Here is a 17,729-nt window from a genome sequence, read left to right as displayed (position 1 = left end):
TAATGAAAAATATTGTAACAATAAAAAGAACATCTTTGACAATTAAGCTGTTGTTGTTGTTGTTATTTGGTTTTTAGGAGCATTAGCAACTAAGGCCGTATTGCTCCAGGAATATGCGGTAGTCATTCCCTGACCTTTCTGCATCCTCCGTATTTGGTGGCTCAAGGGCTCGAACCCTGGTCAAATCAAGAAGTGTGCACTACGCACTGCTGCTCCTGCCCACCTGGCTACAGAGGCACCCGACAATTAAGCACATTGCAGATATGATGACCACAAATCTAAATGGAAAACCATTGCTTCAATTTGATCCAGATCGTTATGTCAAATCTTTCCTCCATGATCATCACTCAGCTGTTGAGCAAAGCAGAAAATCGATAACAAATATTAATAAAGAAGTAAATTCTATATGGCAATAAATTTTTCTTGAATATTTGTGTAATAATTTTTTCATGTAATTGTGCTTTTTGTGTACTAATCTTTTCTAGAATAGTTTGTTTTATGTTATTTGTGTTATGGGAAATATTTCATGTTATTTTTTATTTGCAATATTAAAATTTTATCATGAAAAAAAATGTATTTGCTTAGTTGTAAAAGAAAAGAATAAAAAGTCGGCAAAACTGTGAGCCCATTGTTAAAATATTCACAGCTCACTACTGCTTAGAAGGGTTATTTGTGGGAAAAAGCTCAAGCGTGTTGGCTGCCTGGTTAGGATTGTCCCCTATTCTGGTAGGTAAATAAACAATCTGTTTGAGGTCATTAATAATTGAAAACCCCTCAAGCATCTTGACCAGCTGGGTCCAAATTACTAGAAAATGGAAGCCAGCTGGAGTTGTGAACATTAAAATCACCAAGGAAACTTACCTCACTGTTAGGAAAGTTGGACTAGAGAAAGCCAAGTTTCAAAGAGATCCAAGTGATTAGTGTAGTTGGGAGAATTATGAGGAAACAGATGAATTTTGCAGAATTTGACAGAGAGATTTTAAGCCAGAGAAGATCAAAAAGAGGAGATTCCAAATTACTAAGTCTCTGACAGGGAATATCAAGTACCTGTGCATATGTCTGCTGGACATATGCACAAGTACCACCTTTGAAGCAAAAGGAATCCTACAACAAATAAATTGGATGAGCAGTGGTTGAATCAACCGATAACTGGGATTCTGTCAGAAAAAGTACATGGGATTTGGCAGACTAAGTGGAAATGGACATCATTGAGAGCACATACATATATTTGTGAAATGAATGAGGAAAGTGTTTGGGAGGTTTAGATCTTTTCACAGATAAGTTTGTTCTATGGGTTTTGACAATTCATGGTGTATTCAACAGTAAGAAAAGGTGAAGTGGGGGCCATGTTGTATGAAGTAATGAAATTTATGGATATGGCATACACATGGTAAGAATATACCCAGCTTCTTGACATAACTGCCTCAAAAATGCCCCAGCATACAAAAGGAGAAGAGATTATACACCAGCTGATCTGAAAGCCTCCTAGAGAGTTACCAATAGGTTCGGTCCAGTGGACTATCTAGCGGCTGGCCTGTGAACAGTGTTTTAGAGCTCTAGCCTCGAAATGTAAGGAAAATTGGATCATGGCATGTCTATCATAATCTCAAAAGACATTAATCATACTGCATGAGGAAGAGATGGGGGAGGGTTTGCTCTGAAGACTAAACTTGGGTTCCACCACTTCAAGCTGCCAATAAGCAAAGTGGTGGTATTGCACTGGTAACACAAAGAGATGGCATTTCTCCATGTGGCATGGGCACCGCCACGACCCCTGCTTACATTGGTTTGCACACAGGAGGTCACCTACAGCATGCTAGGTGCCATATTTCAGGACTTGCACATGGCGGTTATACCCAGGGTTACTAACAGACCTACCATCAGGAAGGTGCAAGAAGATCTGGCTGCCAAAAGACCGAATGGAATTGGCCAGAATTGGTCCACTTAACTTGAGTGTCACCTGAATATCAGTTCCATCAGCATTTGACTCCTAGATAGCAAGCATAGCTGGCATATCTGACATAATATCTGTGACAGCCTCAAGAACCAACAATATGATAATTCATTGAACCCAAACAGTATTTTTGACTAATAATGGAGGGGAAAAATAGTATGAAATATTCAAAAATGGCTAATTTATAAGTGCTAAACTTCTTGGAATTCGGGGTAAATTCAAAAAATCCTAAATGGTTAATAATTAGGCAATAACTAATATTTTAACATATCAGTTAGATGAGTTATTCTCATCACTACTTTATTTTTTTAAATTCTTGTGCACTCTACTTAGTTCAGTAAACTGTACTTAATATTTTTAAAGATTTTTTTTTTTTTTTCCATTGGTCCCCTCTATTAATAATCTGGCAAATCTGCATAGAATAAGCAAAAAAAAACAAAAAAAACCCATAATCCTATGAGTTTTCATGCATGTACCATCAGATTATAAATTAAAAGAATTTAAATCTAACAGATAAAAATCTAGAGACCTGACTACTGGATCTGTATTATGCTCAGCACCTGGAATATCTGCAATTCTATGACTTGGGGAAGCCAGGACATGTAGCGTCGTTTCCATGCTAACACTAGTTACTTGCTGAATACAGTAGTGTGTAATTTCTATGGGGATTAATGAAGTCTCACCTTCACTTACTGGAGCTAAAAGATGACCTATAATGATAATATTTAACAATTCAGAATTAGTATTTACAAATCTTTTAAGATGATGATAATTTTAAGATGGACATGTTTTATAAGTAATGTATTACTTATAAAACATGAAGTATCTGGCTACCACATTAACAAATATACTTATATTTATAATCAAAGACAACAGTTATGAATGCCTATAATTTTTGATGTATTGCACTGATGGGTTTGACTTTGATATCACAAGACATGGGAGTTTATTACTCAAACATAAACATACTCAATAAATGATATCTATGCATTCAAGCCCATTTGAAGACTGTGATGTTTTCTATAACTGCAACCAATGTTTCATCAGAAATATCCTCAAAAGCAGCTATGATTTCTCTTGAATTCTACAGTGGTATGCAAATTATTTCTGAAGACATGTCCTCCATAACACTATGGTTATAACACTCATCTAAAGAGGTCTCTGTTCAAATTCTATCAGAGACTGGAAGCCTCTTTAATCAGAGGTTTTAGCTAGTTAATATCAGACAGAATAGGGTTCCCAATGAGATACACTAGGCTGTTCAGTCCAAACAGCATGCAAATTGATCCAAGAACACATACTATCACAGTATGTGTTCTTGGATTATACACACAGCATAATATGGCCTAATATGATAATACACACATAAGTAATAACAATCTGTAGTTCATTTTTCATGTGAGAACTCAGAAATTTCCCACAGAAAATGATCACAGGTATTCAGATTCAGTGAGTATGGTGGCCAAACTACCCACTCCTATGTCTTTCAGAATATCAATTAGAGATTGCCTTATTAAATGTTACTTCAAACAATGAAGAACCACATTTATTGTATGTGGTGTTGCCCCCATCTTGTTGAAAAAATGTCCCTTTCATAACCCGAAGAGTAAAAAAAAAAAAAAAAAGTGGTCATGAAATAATTTCAAATAGCATTTCTCATTAACTGTGTTATCTAGAAAGACTGGTCTGATGATTTAAAGGTGATATGTTGAAAGCCACACATTTTACATAATGCAAAGATATCTTTGTGACTCTGTGTGTGTGTGTTTGTGTGTGTGGGGAGGGATTCTGTTTATTGCCATAATCATTAACATAGAATTACACACTTCATCAATGAACTATACGTAGTGGATAAAGTGTTGCATTTTTTTTTTTTTTTTTTTTTATGTGAAACATCCTTCGGGGCAGCTCAACTGAGTAAATCGGATCAGTCACAAAAAAAAAGCAACATGGAAGTGCCATCATTTGCAGCTTTTTGCCAGAGGTAAATTATCATGATACTTATATCATTCCAACAAAACAAGTATTTAATCAAAGTCTTGTACTGTTGAAATCATACTTCCTGCAGCTACCATTTGATTTTTTCTATGAAAACCCCAAACACGAGAGGTATTACAATCTATAGTACTTAGTACCGTGCATGGGTAAGAGGTTGAGAAAACAAATCAAGATATTTGTTGGCAGACTTGAACTACTGCAGACTGTAATTTTCAGGAAATAATTATGAAGGAAGGTTGTTCCACAAAACGGCAGTTGAATGAATAAAGGAGGAAGATGAAAAGTTGGTTCTGTGAGTTAGAAATTAGATAGTAAATGGATGTTAGCTGGTGGTGGCATGTGTTTGGACTGTTTTGAAAGAGAGAGCGGGAATTATAGAAGCCAATTCAGAAGAACAGTGCTCATGAAAGTATCTGTAGAAAAGGCATGTAGCAGAAACAGTAGGTCTATGAGACAAAGAGTGGGGAGACTCTGTTAGAGATGAGTCAATAATTAACCTAACTGCCCTCTTCTGAATAGAATCTAATACCCGAGAGAGCTTTTGGAGGCACCGCCCCAGATGTGGGAACAATATTCCATGGTAGGGTGGATTTTCGATTTGTACAGAGTGAATGGCTGTTTGGAAGAAAAGTAACCCTGAGAGCGAAAGAGAAAACCAAGTTTTTTAGATGCAGAGGAAGCAATATTTGTAATGTGCTTGTGCCAAAAGAGATTAGAAGTCAGGGTAATCCCCAAAAGAGATATACCTTCTTGCCTAGAAATCAGAATGTCACCAAAGATAAGCATAGGAGCAAAAGAATCCTTTTTGCGAGACAAGACTGAGTTTTAGAAGGATTGGAATCAACTAAGTTGTTTTTGCCCCACTGGAGAATTACCCGAAGATCGGCATTTAAGGAATTGGTAGCAGATATTCGAGAAGTTGAAGCTGTTTGAGCAGGTAAAGGTTTCTAGAACTGGAAAGTGGAATGCAATGTGCTATCATCAGCAAAACTATGGATAGAATTTCCAGTCAATGCAAGAAGGTCATTAACAAACAAGAGGGAAAGAGTGGGGGGAAGAACTGAACCTTGGGGGTACACCAGCATTAGTGGACAAGTTAGAGGACAGAGCCATTTACCAACAGCCTCGGTGAGCAATCAGAGAGAAAACTGGATAACCAATTACAAAAAACAGTAGGTAAACCATAAGATGGAAGCTTGTTTAGAAGACCTTTATGCTAAACACGATCGAAAGCCTTTGAGATGTCAAGAACAACTGCCTGTGTTTCACCAAACTTTTCCATTGAATTTGTCCATAAATGGGTAACATAAGCAGGAATATCACCAGTGGATCAACACTGACGGAATCCATACTAGCGATCGTTGATCAAACGGAAGGTTTCTGTATAGTTTAAGAGTTGGCGGTTAATTGATTTCTCCATTACTTTAGAAAGATTAGCAGTAATTGCAATGGGATAATAATTGGATGGGAGGGATTTCACACCCCTTTTAGGAACTGGCTGGATATGAGCAAATTTCCAAGCAGAAGGAAAAACACCTTTGTTATAAGAAACTGAAAAAAGGTGGAAAGGACAAGAGTAAGTTCAGGAGCACAGGTTTTCAGAACAAGTGGAGAAATACCATCAGAAGCTGCAGCTTTCTTAGCATCAAGATTCATCAAAATTCTTCTGATATCCTTTTGACGGAAGACCATAGGAGGCATTGAATTGAGCATGCTAGTAATGGTGGGAGGTGTTTTACCAAAATCATTAATACATGAATTGAAAGAAAAATGGGATGCTAGCAGGTCAGCTTTATCCTTGGCTGAAGTGACAACAGAACCATCTGGTTTTGAAAGAAGTGGGAGCAGAGATGGGCAAAAGTTGCAGCCAATATCTTTGGCAAGAGACCAGAATGGTCAGCTACCATTAGGGCAAGAAGCAAGTTTTCTACTCTTAGCCTGTTCGAAATCTAGTTTGGACTGATTAATAACTGCTTTAAAATCGTTGCGAGCTTTGGTGTAGGCAGAAAATGAAACTGAAGAATTGGAAACATGCCAATTACAATATTCAACATTCTTCTCTTGAACAGCCTTAGCACATTTATTGGAAAACCAAGGTATAGATAAAGGACGAGATTTTAAAGTGGAGTGTAGAATAAAGGATTCCATTCCTACAAGAATAATTTCACTGACATGATCAGAGCAAACGTTGACATCAAAAGTTTTGATTGAAACAGTAATTCAACCAAAGAAAAAAAGAAAAGAAATCTCACAGGTCATCCCATTTTGAATTCTTGTAATGTCAACCAAACAACACGAGGTTGGGAACAGCCATGAGATAAAGGCTCCATTGGAGAAGTGACAATCACCAAGTTGTGATCTGAAGTACCTAAAGGACAACTCACTTCGACGGTGTACCTAGAAGGGTTGTTTGTGAGAAAAAGCTCACGTGTGCTAGCTGCCAGGTTAGGATTGTCCCCTATTCTGGTAGGTAAAGAAATAATCTGTTTGAGGTCATTAGTAATTGCAAAAACCTCAGCATCTCGACCAGCTGGGCCCATATGACTAAAAAACGGAAGCCAGCTGGAGCTGTGAATATTAAAATCACCAAGGAAAATTACCTCACTGTTAAGAAAGTTGGATTGGAGAAAGTCAAGTTGCAAAGGGAGGAAAGTCAAAGGGTTCCAAGTGATTAGCAGAGTTGGGAGAACAGTAGAGAGAACAGATGAATTTAACGGAATGAGGTAAAGAGATTTTAAGCCAGAGAAGATCGAAAAGAGGAGATTCCAAATTACCAAATCTCTGACAGGGAATATCGGAATAGACATTTGCACAAGTACCACCTTTCCGGCGAAAGGAATCATACAGTGAATAATTTGGGCAACTGAGATGAGCAGTGGTTGAATGAAACGATAACTGAGATTCTGTCAGAAGTAGTACATGGGGCATATATAGGGCAGACTGTAAATGGAAATTGTTGAGATTAGAACTCAGACCACGTATATTTATGAAATGAACTAGGAAATGTTTGGGAGGTTTAGATCTTTTCGCAGATAAGCTTGGACTATTAGTTTTACAATTCATAGCGTATTCAATAAAAGTGTGTGGTGCAAGGCATGCTGTATGAAGTAACGAAATTTTTGGATATGGCGTACACCCGGTAAGAATATACCAAGATCCTTGACACAACGCAGCCTCGACAATGCACCACCCCCACACACACTCCCTCCAGTCACTATCTGGCAGAGTAGAGGTAGCAAGTTTATACACTAGCTGATCCAGAAGCCTCCTGGAGAGTTGCCAAAAGGTTCGGTCCGTTGTACTAACTAGCAGGTTAGCCTGCAAACACCATTTTAGAGCTGTACCCTCGAAATGTAAGGAAGTTTGGATCTCGCCATAATGTCCATCATAACGTCAAAAGACATCAGTCGTACTGCATGATTGAAGAGATGGGGAAGGGTTGACCAGAACTTAGCTCTGGAGACTAAACATGGGTTCCACCACTTCAAGCCTCCAATAAGCAAAGTGGTGGTATTGCACCAGTTGATGAGGGTCATCTCATCAGATGTTGCAATTTGATTGTAGCCATTCAAATGGCTACAATCAAATGGGTATTTAGACAATTGGCTTGGTTTTCGCTAACCTCTTCCAAGCGAAGGATGTTTCACATAAAATCATCTACCACACATGCTTGGCACACTTTTTTTTTTTTTAAATATTGATGAAATAAATCAAAAGGAGTGAATTGCCTTTCTGGGTCAATGCTTAGTCAGGTTGTTGTATCTGCAATGTGTAAGGATGAAGTTTTAAATCTTGTCAGACAATGCATAAAGTGAATATTTACTTTAATATTAGTATTAGCCATAAGGTACAAGGAAGTATTAGGGTTCTGCTCCACAAGCCAAAATTAATTAATTACTTAAAAATAATAAATAATAAAATAAAATGAACTACCTATTTGATGCCCTCTCACATAGGTATCTATCCTATCCAGCTGACCTTTGAATTCCTAAGTTGTCACCTTCAACCACCCATGGAGGATTTACTCCAGTAATTAACAACTCACTGGCTAAAACTCATCCCCTGTAATATGAATTTATGGCTCCTATATTTCTAGGATCATTTATAACTGAAAATTTCATTTTCACTTTCATTCATTTTACTTTCTCCTCTCAGAGCAGGGGCTCACATCTAGTGAGTATGGGCTTGACACACCCAAGGTCCTGATCTGGTGGATATCATCATTCTTCCCTTTCTTGGTGATTCCCTTATACTTTTCTTTCTTTCTCTCTCTCTCTCTCTCTCTCTCTCAGGGTAACACAGGGATTTTTTTTTTTTTTTTTTTGGCTATTGCAGCATAAGTTTTAAGCTTCCTTGCACCATATAGCTAATAATAATAATAAATGTACAATCAGCCAAAAAAAAAAAAAAAATTCACACAACCTCTAAATGTTTGTCCAGTTTCCTCCTTAAATTTATTTAACCTGTCAACTTCCACAACAACAGATGGAAGTTTGTTCTAGCAATTAACCACCTACTGGCTAAAGGCAAATTTCCATGCATCTGTTCTACAGCTGTTTTTCCTCAATTTGAATTTAAGCCCTCTTCGGTTTGTAATCTGAACAAGTGGAAGAATTCAGTGTGCTCAACCCATTCGATGCCTTATTCACCTCAATCAGATCACCGCGCAGGTGCCTAGTCTCCAGCTTTTGCAATTTGCAGAACTTAAACCTCTACTGGTGAGAGGATCCCTTTATACCCTCAACAATCTTGTTGCCCATCTCTGTACACACTCAAGCAAATCTACATCCTTCCTAAAATGAGGCCTCCAGACCTGTACGCAGTACTCAAGGCGTGGCCTGACCATCGCCTTATACAGAATGACAATAACCTTTTCCCTGCTGGCAAAATTCCTGTATATCACTGACAAAACCACATGACCTGCTCTTGAAGCTTGTCTGCATTGTTCAGAAAACTTCATATCTGACTGCACAATTACTCCAAGGTCGTTTTCATTTTCTACCACCCTAAACGTAATACCACACAGTTGGCACATTCCTCTGGGGTTACTTCTACCCATATGCAGTACTTTGCATTTTTCAATGTTAAACTTCAGTTGCCACTTCTCAGCCCATCTTTCTAAATTTTCTAGATTCTGTTGCAGTAGCACACTGCCATTAACAACCCTGCCAACCTTTGTATCTTCTGCAAACTTTGATAATAAGCCTGATATATCTTCAGTAAACATCATTGATAAATATACAAAACAACAGTGGACCCAACACCGAACCCTGTGGGACTCCACTAATAACATTAGTCCACAAAGAGCAGCGCCCACTGATTACCATCCTCTGTCTTCTCCCACTCAACCACCCCTTTATCCATTGTAGCAACTTACCCTTAATACCATTCTGCTCCAATTTGTACACTAGTCTTTCATGCGCAACAGTGTCAAAAACCTTCCTGAAATCCAAGTATATGATATCAAAATTATTTTTTACATCCAGAGGAACTGGATGTAAACGTAGCTGCCACTTTTCTGACCATCCCTAAAATCTATCTAAGCCATCCTGAAGATGCTTTGCTTGGTTTTGGTCATTAACTACTCTAGAAAACTTGATATCAACTGTAAATTTTAATATCACGGCCTCTAACCCCTTCATTGATGTCATTTAAAAAGTGGGTTTCTCCAATCCCTAGGATAGGAAACACCATTTCTTATGTCAGTCCAATTCGAAAAGTAACCATTAATCTCACCCCCTCTGCCTCCTTCTTTACAACCATACTCTGATCCGCTTAAGAATTTTCCCTTTGATCCCACATGTTCAAGCTTATACAGCACTCTTCTGCAGCACTGAGTGAAATGCTTTACTTAAATCCAAGTAACCAATACTGAAAGTATTTCCTACATCCAGCTCATGAGTGACTCTGTCAAAATAGCTAACCAAGTTGATTAAATATGATTTCCCTCTTCAAAAATCTTGCTGTGTTTCCTTCAGAATTCCATTTCTGTCTAAATCGCACTCAATCATTGCCTACAAGATTTTTCTACCACCCACATCAGACTGATGGTACTTACTGTGGTCAGCCCTAACTTAGTTCAAAGAACTAAGTTAGGGCTGACCACAGAAACTCATCCTGAAGAGTAATGTGATTGTTGAAGTAACTTAGCCCTAACTTAGTTCCTAACTTAGTTCAAAGAACTAAGTTAGGAACTAAGTTGGGGCTGACCACAAGTAGGGGCTCACAAGTGGTATGGGCTTGGCACACCCAGGGTCCTGAGCTGGATATCATCATTCCTTTTTCTCTCTCTCTCTCTCTCTCTCTCAGGGTAACTCAGGATTTCCCCCCCCCACTGGTGCAGCAATAAGCCTCAGGCTTCTTTGCACCATATGGCTAATAATAATGTTCAACTGGTTCTGTCAAAAGGGCCCCGCTCTCAAATTGTTTAAATATTAATCTCATCCACATCTTTTCTGCATTTTATCAACGAGCCACCCGTCTTAATGTCTAGTTATTATCGTCTCTCCAAGAGCGGTTGTGCAAGTGGACTTGAAAATTGCTGGAAGTATAGAGCATATACTTCATTCTTAATGTTTGTTTCATTTGATATCGAACATAAGGTGTTATTGTAAAATGTAATTTTTATGTTATACTTACTTTCAAGAATATCTGCATTGTTTTTAACTTCTGGAGGTTAACAAACAGGGGCCCCCACAAGTAATTTCTGAACAGGGCCCTGAAAGTAATTCTTGAACAGGGCCCTGGAAATTTTGGGGCTGGCCCTGCTTTAATTATTAGTGATACAATGGCACTTTTCCAAATCAAAGGAATCTTTCCCAAATCCAGTGAATCCCCCATAATTAACCTTAACGATTTCATGCACTCTCCTGCTGCATCCCTCAAAATTACTGGTTCACCATCATTATCAGGCATTTTCAATCCACTGCAGGATGAAGGCCTCTCCAGCAACTTTCCAGTTCCTTCTCTTTGGTGCAATGGCCGCCCATTTACTACCTACAAACTCATGAATTTCATCTCTCCAACTCCGCCCTTGTCTTCCAGGTTTTCCTCTAGCTTCTCTTGGGTACCATTCTGTTATTTTCTTAGTCCATCTGTCATCATGTCTTCGAGCTATGTGTCCTGCCAAGCCCATTTTAGTTCTATAGTTTTGATAAGAATGTCCTTTATTTGAGTTTGCTGCCTAATCCATGTGTTTCTCTTCTTATCTAACAGTCTGATTCCCAGTATAATTCGTTCCATTCTTTGCTGTGTAGTTCCCAGTTTCTCTTCCATTCTTTTGGTGAGTGACCAAGTTTCACTTCCACACCAAGTCATGGTGGGGAGTATACATCGGTTCATTATTTTACGTTTTCAGACAAACTGGGATATTGCTCCTCAGTATGTGACTATATTTCCTGAATGCTATCCATCCAAAATTTATTCTTCTCTTGACTTCCAGCCATTTATCATTATTACAGCTAATAACTTGTCCCAGGCTGCTCCTTCAATCATTATGTCCCTTTCTGTGGCATACTTGTTCATCATTACTTTTGTTTTAGCCATATTCATCTTTAGTCCAAAATCCTTACTAACTCTGCATAACTGATTAAGATTTTCCTCTGATTCTTTGGGATCGTGGCTTATGACCACGTCATCATCTGCAAATCATAAATGGTTTAGGTACTCTCCATTCACACTGACTCCTTTCTGCGATCAGTATAATCTTTTGAAAGCTTCCTCAAGGGCAGCAGTAAACAACTCTGGAGATACTGTGTCTTCCTTGTCGAACTCCTTTCTCAATTTTAAATTTGCTACTGTCTTTGTCTCTAATACAGGAGGTAGCGTTCTTATATATTTTCTTCAAAATCATAATATATGGAGTATCTATGCCTTGTCTTTCCAGTGCTCGAAACATTGCCTTATGCTGTATGGAGTCAAATACCTTTTCATAATCCACAAATGCCAGGCATAATGGTCTTTTATATTCATTTGCTTTCTCCATTAGCTGTGATATTACATGAAGGTGATCCATAGTTGAGAATCCTGTCCTAAAGCCAGCTTGTTCTTTCGGTTGATTCTCATCAAGTATTCTTTCTAATCTGTTAGTAATGACCCTTGTGAACAACTTGTAGATGATGGATAACAAGCTAATTGGTCTATAATTTCCAATTTCTGATTTATCTCCTTTCTTATGCAGCAAAACTATGATTGCATTATTCCACTCCTTAGACGTCACACCTTTTCTAATGCATTTTGTGAAGTTTCTTGCCAGTTTTTGTGTTATGTCTCTTCCTCCCAATTTTAACAACTCTACAGTAACTTCATCTTCCCCCTGGGCTTTCTGATTCTTCATTTTCTTCAATGCATGTTCTACCTCATCAGGAAGAATATCAGGTATTTCGTATGTGTTGCTAATTTGCAATCCATCTTTCCCACTGCTGGTATCATTCCCTCGCTACTTGTATAATTCTCTATAGTAGTCTTCTGCTATTTGAATTATGCCTTCTCTGCTGTTTATAAGTACACCATCACTATTCTTCAGTTTCAGTATCATTTGTCTTTCTGTATTACTGCTCATGGATGCTGATTTAAGTCCTTTGTTTTCCCTTAATGCCTGTTCTACTTTTCTTGTGTTAAATCTTCTTATGTCCTCTCTGAGCCTCTAATGGCTTTGCATAACTCAGTATACTCAATTTTCCCCTTGTCAGTGTTCATCTTGCTCTTCATTTGTCACCTTTGGTTCATCATAATAAGTGTTTCTTCACTAATTTTTTCTTATTTGGGTTTCTTTTTCCCTATAGCTTTCTTGGGCTTTATCTCTTTCAGAAAGTTGTAATATTCCTTGTCAATATTTTGTTCCAGAGCAGCCTGCAGAAGCTCAAACTTGTTCTTAAGTTCCAGTACATACTACTTTTTCTCATATTATTTACTTGAGTTTTTTACTTTCTTCTCCTACATCTATATCAAGTGTGCATCTTACCATTCTGTGATCACTTCCAACATTTACCTTATTCAGGATGGTAGCATCATTCACAATATATCTTCTGTTAGTGAGGATGAAGTCGATTTCATTAGTTGTTAATCCATTTGTCATGTCATTTTGGTTTTTAGGGGCATTAGCAACTAAGGCCATATTGCTCCAGGGATATGCGGTGGTCATTCCCTGACCTTTCCGCATCCTCCGTATTTGGTGGTCACGGGCTCGAACCCCGGTCTAATCAAGAAGCGTGTGCTATGCACTGCTGCTCCTGCCCACCTGGCTACGGAGGCGCCAATCCATTTGGACTCTTCCATTGTGCCATTAACTCTGGGAGCCTTAATTGCCTTTAGACTCTAAAGTTTTTCTAATAAATGATCTGAAATTTCATATTGATAATTTCCCAATATACTAGCACAGTTTCTCACTATGAAAGATCTTTCATCTATAAATATCAATGAAATTACCTGTTCAATTCAAAGGCTTATCCACACACATTATACGAGTCAAACTGGATTTGTTCTCCTCCTCTCTGTATTCACATATGTTAAAAACCCGTTGTCCTTTGCACTGTTAGCTAGTGATCTCTAATAACACTGGTCAACATGTAAAATTACGAAAATGAAAATACCCAATCTTGACTAATTTTATGCTGCTGAACACGAAAATCACATTAAAATTTGTCAATTTCTCTTTTTTTTTGAATTGCAGTTGGGGTCTCATATTAGCGAGTTACTCTACATTATCAACTATGGCTCCCCGGAAAACACATGGCAATACAATGAGCTCATACCGCATGATCGGCAACTGTTGCCTCACTCTGCATCACATAATAAGTTGTTGTTGCCTCAAATGCATCAACTCTGTTGCAATAATCCTTGAACATGGCTAGGTGCTGGGTGATTTGTTCGAATTAACGGTTGTTCTCTGTGAGATTCAAACTTTTGTGCAGTATTTGTGTCATGTAAGATTAATATGCCCTGTAATTGTGTGAATAGTCTGGATGACTTCTGTTACATATGTGGAGAAGTTACATTAGCTTCAAGAAAGCATCCCTTAGCTCGAGCCATAAAAAAGGCCTACTTCTTGAACTTTAAAGTAGGTGAGCAGGACAAGAATTGGCAATTTAAAGGTAATTGCCATTTTATTAGGACTACACTAAGTATTGTTGCTTTTTCTGCAAGTGGGATAGTCATGCCAAGGATATGCACTACAAGAAAAGGGGTTGGCCTCAACGAAAATCATTAACCTGGAATGAAGAATGTAGCATTTGAACCTCTGGTAGATCCAAAGAAAGTTTTGCTTCTGCCACTCCACATCAAACTGGGCTCATGAAAAATTTCACGAAGGCTTTGGAAGTGAACAGTCCTGCATTCATAAACTTCAAAGAGAAATTCCTAAGACAGTACAGAGAAGATTAAGGCAGGCATTTTCACTGGTCCACAAATAAAGCAACTTTTCAAAGATGAACAGTTTGAATGTGTCCTTAGTGATAACTAGAAATCAGTGTGGAACGCCTTTCGAAATGCTTCGAATGGTTTTCTAGGAAATGTGAAAGCCGGAAAATACAGGCAGCTTGAGAAAAATTTCATTACTTCTTACAAAAAACTGGGGTGCAACATGTCATTGAAGATGCATTTCTTGCACTCACACCTGGATTTCTTCCTGCCAACCTGTGGTGCAGTCAGCAACAAACATGGTGAGTGCTTCCATCAAGACATCGCAGCAATACAACAAAGATACAAAAGCAAATGGAGTGCTGCCACGTTAACTGATTATTGTAGGATGGTGAAAAGGGATGCTCCCAAAGCTGAACACATGCAAAAGGCAAAAGGTCCATGTGATACAGATACGTTCGTAGCTACATCTTACTGCCATATAAATAAAAAATAATTTGTATAAATATAAAAAAAACTACTGTTTTTCAAAAACAAGAGCCAATCTGCCATTTTAAGCACAATTTCAGTGTTTAGCACCCTGAAATCTATAACAAGATATGACCAAAAATGTGTTGTTCCGTGTAATCTGTCTACCAGCCTAAACCTTTTCTTTGATACTATTTGTAGCTCTCGTAGGCTTCAGTACTTTTCTATGTCATCTTTTTCTGCTCTATAAATCTGACTAGTTCAGATCTTCCTCCTGCTGTATTTTCTTAATGATATATATAAGTTTTTCTAATTCTTTGAATTTATTCAAATTACCCACTCAAAAACATCAGATGAAAGTGGGTTCCAATAATCAACTATCAACCAGCTGCCTAAAAGGAAACTTCTACACACTTAACCTATGACTGTCCTTCCTCAATTTGGATGGAAGCCTCAATTTGAATGAATAAATAAAAAATAACCACTTCCACTTCACCCCTCTGTTCGTTCGAAATACCTGTCCAGCTGAGCCTTAAACTTATTTAGGCTATCAACTTCCACAACAAGAAATGGAAGTCTGTTCCACCAACCAACCACCCGCTGGCTAAAGGCAAATATCCTCACATCTATCCTACATCTGTCTTTCCTCAATTTGAATTTATGCCCTCTCAGGTGGTTATTCTGAGCATGAGGAAGAATCCCATCAGCATTGAGCATGCTCAAACCATTCAGATCACCTCGCTGGTGCCTAGTCTCCAGACACTGTAATTTGCAAAACTTAAGCCTTTCTTCGTAAGAGCACCCCTTTGTTCCATTCACCAATCTTGTTGCCCTTCTCTGTACTCATTCCAGCATCTCTACATCCTTCTTGAAATGAGGCCTCCAGACCTGTATACAGTACTCTAGGTGTGGCCTGACCATTGCCTTATACAAGGGAATAATCACCTCCTTATCCCTGCTAGAAAAATTCCTATATATCATCGACAATACACCATGAGCTACTCTTGCAGCCCGTCTGCACTGCTCAGAGAACTTCATATCTGCCTGCACAACCACCCCAGGTCCCTTTCATTCTCTATCACTGTCAGTGTAGTACCACAGAGTTGATACGTTGCTCTGGGGTTGCTGTTTCCCATATGTAGTACTTTACATTTGTCAATGTTAAACGTCATTTGCCACCTCTCAGCCCATCTGTTCAACCTTTCCAGATCCTGTTGCAGTAGCATAGTGTCAGTAGTGTCCTTAACAACCCTGCCAACCTTCGAATCGTCTGCAAACTTGGACATTAAGCTTGATATACCTTCATCAATATCATTTATAAATACAGAAAACAATAATGGACCTAATACTGAACCTTGAGGGATTCCACTGATAACATTAGTCCACGATGAGCAGTGTCCATTGATTACCACTCTGTCTTCTCCCCCTCAACCACCCCTTTATCCATAGCAGCAATTTGCCTCCAATGCCACACTGCTCCAATTTGTGCAGCAGTCTTCCATGTGCAACAGTATCAAAAGCTTTTCTAAGATCCAAGTATATAATATCAAAGTTATTCCCTGCATCCAGTTCTTTTGTGACTGCATCATAGTATCCAATCAAATTGGTCAGGCAAGACTTCCCCTTAACAAAACCATGCTGTGTCTGAGCTATAACTGAAGTCTTGTCTAGATGATCCTGCAGTGTTTCTTTAACCAGTGCTTCCATTAATTTTCCGAGAACAGAAGTTAAACTAACAGGTCTATAATTACCTTGTGTCACCCTTTGATCCTCCTTTGTGAATTGGGGTCACATTTGCACATCTCCAGCCCATGGGTACTTCCCCTGAGTCCAAGGAAGCTCTCATAATTATGGCTAAGGGTTTGCTTACTTCCTTTGCTGCCTCCTTTAATATAACTGGATAGATCCCATCCACCCCAGGTGCCTTTCTTGTTTTTATCTTCAACAATCTCTCCTCCACTTTACTCTCAGTTATTACAAGATCTCTATCTTACTGCCAGAGTTGAATACACCTCTGGCATTCCCCTCGCTGAATAACTCCTCATCTGTGAATGCCGATGCAAAATATTCATTTAGTTTGTTAGCTACTTGAGCAGGATCATCAAAAGTTGACCCATCGATATCAAGTGGACCAATCTGATTCATTCCCTTCCTTCTAGAGTTTACATAAGTAAAGAACTCTTTCCTGTTTTTCTTTACATCCCTTGCCAAAGATTTCTCATAATCTGCCTTCGCCTGCCTAACCTCCTTTGTAACTTGGTTACAGATCAACTTGTATCTATCATAGGCTTCTGTGTCACATGTTAATATGTATGTATCCCATGTATTTTTCTTCTCTGCCATATGTCATTAGTTCATCCGACATCCACTTAGGCCTAAACCTTGAACAATATTTCTTAGTTGGTATGTAAAGCCTAGTAGCTTTCAAGATAAGGTCTTTGAATGCTTCCCATTTTGAATTTGCTGTTGGTAACATCATAAGTTGGTCCCACTATATAGAATTTAAATACTGTCTCAGTCCATCGTAGTCGCCTTAAGGGAAGGGTTATTGCTTTCGTAAAGCAATAACACTGTAATCACTGCCACCTAGTGGTTCATTTCCCTGCAGATCCTTAATGCATGAAGAATCACTACTGATAATCAAATCAAGAGTATTACTTCTTCTAGTTTGCCTCCCGAACATGCTGATGTAGAAAACAATCATCCAATAAATCCACAAAAAGCCTTGCTAGTGTGTGAGTGACCAGCCCCCAAATTCCAGTCAATATCTGGGAAATTAAAATCCCTCATTATAAGACTCTCTGATTTACTGGCCCAGTCTATTTCCCTGTACAATTTCTTATTATACTCATCAGAGTCATTAGGCCTATAGCACACTCCTACTCTCAATTTTGATCTCCCAATGCTATGTCACACCAAACTGACTCGACACTGCACTGTCCAGCGATGTCCA

At 38.5% G+C, this 17,729-nt stretch overlaps 1 protein-coding gene across 1 annotated transcript in view; it reads right to left on the bottom strand.

Annotated features, from left to right (window-relative positions):
• LOC150091450 (exportin-4-like) overlaps positions 1-17,729 on the bottom strand; it is a 748,459-nt gene that overhangs the window by 267,819 nt on the left and 462,911 nt on the right. The window contains exon 13 of the mRNA XM_090383995.1: positions 2,484-2,664. Coding sequence (XP_090240121.1) covers positions 2,484-2,664 — 181 coding nt within the window. The remainder of the gene's footprint in view (positions 1-2,483; positions 2,665-17,729) is intronic.

Source organism: Mastigoproctus giganteus, chromosome 1 (assembly GCF_048544385.1).
Source record: "Mastigoproctus giganteus isolate SK-2022 chromosome 1, ASM4854438v1, whole genome shotgun sequence".
Lineage (NCBI taxonomy): Eukaryota > Metazoa > Arthropoda > Arachnida > Uropygi > Thelyphonidae > Mastigoproctus > Mastigoproctus giganteus.
This window is presented reverse-complemented; position numbering and strand designations above follow the sequence as displayed.